At 34.4% G+C, this 4605-nt stretch overlaps 1 protein-coding gene across 1 annotated transcript in view; it reads right to left on the reverse strand.

The window, feature by feature from the left end:
- The window catches only part of LOC107677183 (interleukin-9 receptor-like), a 4030-nt gene extending 3154 nt beyond the window's left edge, over window positions 1–876 (reverse strand). Inside the window, exons 1-2 of the mRNA XM_016471988.1 lie at window positions 843–876; window positions 252–333 (exon numbers count right to left, since the gene is read on the reverse strand). Of these exons, the coding sequence (XP_016327474.1) occupies window positions 252–321 (70 nt within the window). The 5' untranslated portion in view covers window positions 322–333; window positions 843–876. The remainder of the gene's footprint in view (window positions 1–251; window positions 334–842) is intronic.
- Window positions 877–4605: the final 3729 nt, after the last annotated feature.

Consider the following 4605-nt stretch of genomic DNA (forward strand, 5'->3'; position numbering starts at 1 on the left):
TCATGAAAAATGGGGGCAAAAACAAGTGTTGCGTTTATAATTTTGTTCAGTGTATATATATATATATTCATACCCCATACTGTATAAATGTATGTAAATATGTATATATATATAGTGCATATAATATATAATGCATATTTTACATATATATAATTATATATATATATATATATATATATATATATATATATATATGTGTGTGTGTGTGTGTGTGTGTATAATTAAATAAAATACAGAGTAGAAATTCTTACCCCAAGTTATAAAATTCACCAAAATATCAGAAAAACAAACCAATGTGAGGATGAAAGGAGAGCAATGCATGTTCTCTTTACCCTGTAACAAATAAATATTAATAAAAGTGACAGATCTTATGTGTGTGTTCATTGTGATGTTGATTTGACATTTTCTGAAGCTTGGACAGTGACTATGAATGCAGTAAAAAGTTTTTTTTTTCAGTTTTTCCTTGCAGCTATCACACAGCATTACTTCACTGTGAATTTTTAATTATAATTCATTCAACAAAGCATTGAACATAGCAGGGTGAATGCAATTAAACTGAGCCCATTGTTGGACACTGAAATGACTGTCAGATTGTGATTGTCAATTTATCTGAATTCAAACGAAATAATTTCTGTTTACAAAGAGTCTGTGAACAAACTTAATCTACATGCTACTAAACTCTCACCTTCTACTGAGAATAGTGGGGCTTCTTTTATTTTAGCGCTATAAACTTAATTAGTATGGAAAGTACATCAGATACTACAAAAGAAAAAATGAAACCAATTTGCTTAACGAAAACTATGTAATTGTATTAAATGTAGTAAAAGTGATTGAAAATCTACCTGCAGTCGCTGACTGTTGTTGCTTCTGGTTTCACACGCACGCACATGAAAGAAAGCTTCAGTTGCTCACCTCTCTCTCTCTCTCTCTCTCTTTCTCTCTCTCTCTCTCTCTCTCTCCCTGTCACTGCACTGCCTGTTTTTTTTTGTCAGTCTTCTGATGAGACAGTCTATCAGTCATCCGATCTGTGATCTCTCTCATGATCTCCAATCTTTTCACACTTGGGCATTCAGATAAGCAAATTCTCTGCCACATTTCAGACGATTACTAACCGATATCATCACACTTCTGCTGGATAACTAACTTCTGTTATTAGAACATCTGTCAAGTATGCAAATGGATTATATGCATGCATGTGCATATATAGCCTATAATATCCAACTTTATCCACGTACACTCGCGTAAAGAGCGCGATATATAGCCTGGCAACTGGCTGATTTGTTATTATTATTACAAAATGAAACTCTATCATCTTTATTAAAAGTTGGATATTTAAGTATATATATATATATATATATATATATATATATATATATATATATAAACTCGAGTAGGGCAATACCTCAACTATATCGTCGCTAAATGCAGCTAGCCTATATAATCTCCCAACTCATTAAAGAAAGTTGGATATTATAAGTATATCCGATTTTATACGCATACATACAGTATATGCTTGTATAGGGTGATACATGTCAATCAAAACATAGCAAACCTCAACTAGGCTACTTCATTGTTTATTTCGTCGCTAAATGTGAATAAGACATGAAAGTAGGCCTAAAAAATATTATACATTAAAACAGGGTTGTCAAACTCAGTTCCTCGAGGGCTGGAGCCCTGCAGAGTTTAGATTCAACCCTAATTAAACACACCTGATCCAACCAATCAAGTCCTTCAGGCTTATTTGAAAACTACAAGGTTTCTATGTTAGAGCAGGGTTGGAACAAAACTCTGCAGGGCTCCGGCCCTCCAGGAATTGAGTTTGACACCCCTGCATTAAAATCATGATTTTAAACATGCTTTGAAACAACACGTGTTGTGAAAACCACTAATGTATTTGACTTGACTTGACATGTAATGCTAAAACGACCGAGTTACTGTAAGATTAGTCATGCGACAAGAGAGCTTTTAAAATAATTGTTGTGAGTCAATTGTTCAGTTTTAGACACAAGTAGAAGTGTATGGTTTATATTATTAAGTTGGCTTGAGAAAGCCAACTTACTGAAATGCTATTTAAACTTATTATTATTATTATTATTATTATTCTGCGTTTGTCTTGACGAACTTTTTTATCTAGTTATCATTGATGTGATAGTTAAAGTTGAGGTTAAATGTGAAACTACACACTTCTTAACCCCACGCCTACGTTGATGAGAATCAGACTGAGGCCTATATTTATTCATGCGGCTTTGGAGGAGCTTTAGTGATGGCTAGCTTTGTTTGTCTGTTTTATGCCTTCTAACCCCACATTCTTGCAGAAGGTCAGGCAAAACGAGCTTTTGTGAAGAGCTGTTTTCTCCATACTGAGTCAAGTGGCTTTCCGATTAACAGCAGTTTTGCAATGATGATATCAGATCAGTCTTTCTGAGGCCCTGAGGTGTTCAATCTGATTGGTTGTCCTAAATAACATCTATGGATGACAACACCTAATGCTGCCTTATGATAAGTGCTACCCAGACGTCCTACTTTCAAGCGTGCCCTACAAAGTAACAGATGTCTTCACAAATTAGTCTTGCAAAGTAAGTAAACACATGGCAGACGGATGGTGCCAGCATTCAGTAAGCGTCGTGCCAGTATGCCAACACTTTAGTGAACTTACTATCACTTGATACTTAGGCATTATGAGCCAAGCCATGTGCTTTGGTTTGTGGTTTTTATCTGAGAATCAGCAACTGAGACATGAAAATAACAACAAAACCTGGTTTGATTCAGACGGTTTGCACGGGGCCTGCAGTGTTTGTGCACAAATGAACAAGCTCTAAATATCGAATATATTTGTTGTTAGATCGTCTATTTGTGATTGAATATTTGTAATTTGTATATGAATTGCAATATTCCAACACATTATCAACAAGACAAATTTTCATTTGTCAAACGTATCTTAAAGTGACAGTTCAGCCAAAAATGATAATGATTATTATTTACTCGTGTTGTTCTAAACCTGTATGAGTTTCTTTCTTCTGTGGAACATAAAAGAAGATATTTTATAGAATGTTGGTAACCAAACCACTTCGGATCTCCATTATATTTTTTGTCCATCCAAGATGTAGATGAGTTTGTTTCTTCATCAGAACACATGTAAAGAAATGTAGAATTTTGCATCGCTTTTTCACCAATGGATACTTTGCAGTGAATGAGAGTCCTGATAAAAACATCACAATAATCCACAAATAATTCACACCACTCCAGTCCATCAATTAACATCTTGTGAAGTGAAAAGCTGCGTGTTTATAGGAAACAAATGCATCATTAAGATATTTTTAACTTCAAACCACCGCTTTTGGCTAAAATAACGAGTCCTCTATCCATAATATTGCTTTCTTCTGTGAAAAAGTTGTCTTGCCTGAATCAAGAGAGAAATCTGCATTGCACAGTTTCCATGGAAAAACAGTCTAAAACAGTTCTAAACAAATATATGGATGGATTTTGATGTGAGAGGACAACAGGGGATGGACTTTTTCACTGGAGGAAGTGTTATTATGGATTATGGACTCATATTTTGGCCGGAAGTGACAGTTTGAAGTAAAAAATGTTTAAATGATGGATTTGTTTTTTACAGACACACAGCTTTTCACTTCATAAGATGTTAACTGATGGACTGGAGTGGTGTGGATTACTTGTGGATTATTGTGATGTTTTTATCATTTGGTCTCTCATTCTCACGGCACCCATTCACTACAGAGCATCCATTGGTGAGCAAGTGATGTGATGCTAAATATCTCCAAATCTGATGAAGAAACAAAAACTCATCTACATATCGGACGGTCTAAGGGTGAGGAAATCTTCATTTTTGGATGAACATGAATGTATAATACAATATTTATTTATTCTTCATATACCATATGTGTAGTTGTGGGTTAAAATTACTCAATTTGATATCGTCAACACTTACTATCTCTTCAACAGAAAATGGTTGATTCTTTTGATATGTTTATGAACATCTCTGGGTTATCTGATGAGGTTCTGGGAGTGTTGCGCTACAGGAACTTTGGGGAAGATAAGGACAGGAAGTATCAAAACATGCTGAAATGAATAAAAACAAGCTGAGAGGGTAAAAACAGCCTGTATTTTATTTCACCTAGTGCATACTTTGTTCATTTTGAAAATATCCCAAAATCACAATACTAAGTAACTGAACTTCTAAATTTAAATGGAAAGCAAAGCATTTTTTTTTCGCAAACAAGCATAGAGAATATAATATATAAGTGTACACCGAGGAGTCCGAAATAAAGAAAATGTTTGTAAAGAAAATGAAAGCACACTCATATTCTTCAATGTCATTTGAAGGGAAGATATTGGAGCATTTGACCTCAAACGAGAGTGTAATTTAAAAGTGTGTCAGCAGGAGGCAGCAATGAGCTGATAAATAGATAGATAAAATCATCTGCGTGAATAAATGGCAGCATGAGTATAAAGCACCAAATCATTACATTTATATATAAAATGTAAACAGCTATGTGTTTTCAATTTCTACAGTGAGTCTTATTAAGATTAAACTGACATTTTTGCTTTTGGAAGTGCGGAGCACGATACGTGTTAAAATATATT

The sequence above is a fragment of the Sinocyclocheilus anshuiensis genome, unplaced genomic scaffold (genome assembly GCF_001515605.1).
Source record: "Sinocyclocheilus anshuiensis isolate Anshui unplaced genomic scaffold, SAMN03320099.WGS_v1.1 scaffold392, whole genome shotgun sequence".
NCBI lineage: Eukaryota > Metazoa > Chordata > Actinopteri > Cypriniformes > Cyprinidae > Sinocyclocheilus > Sinocyclocheilus anshuiensis.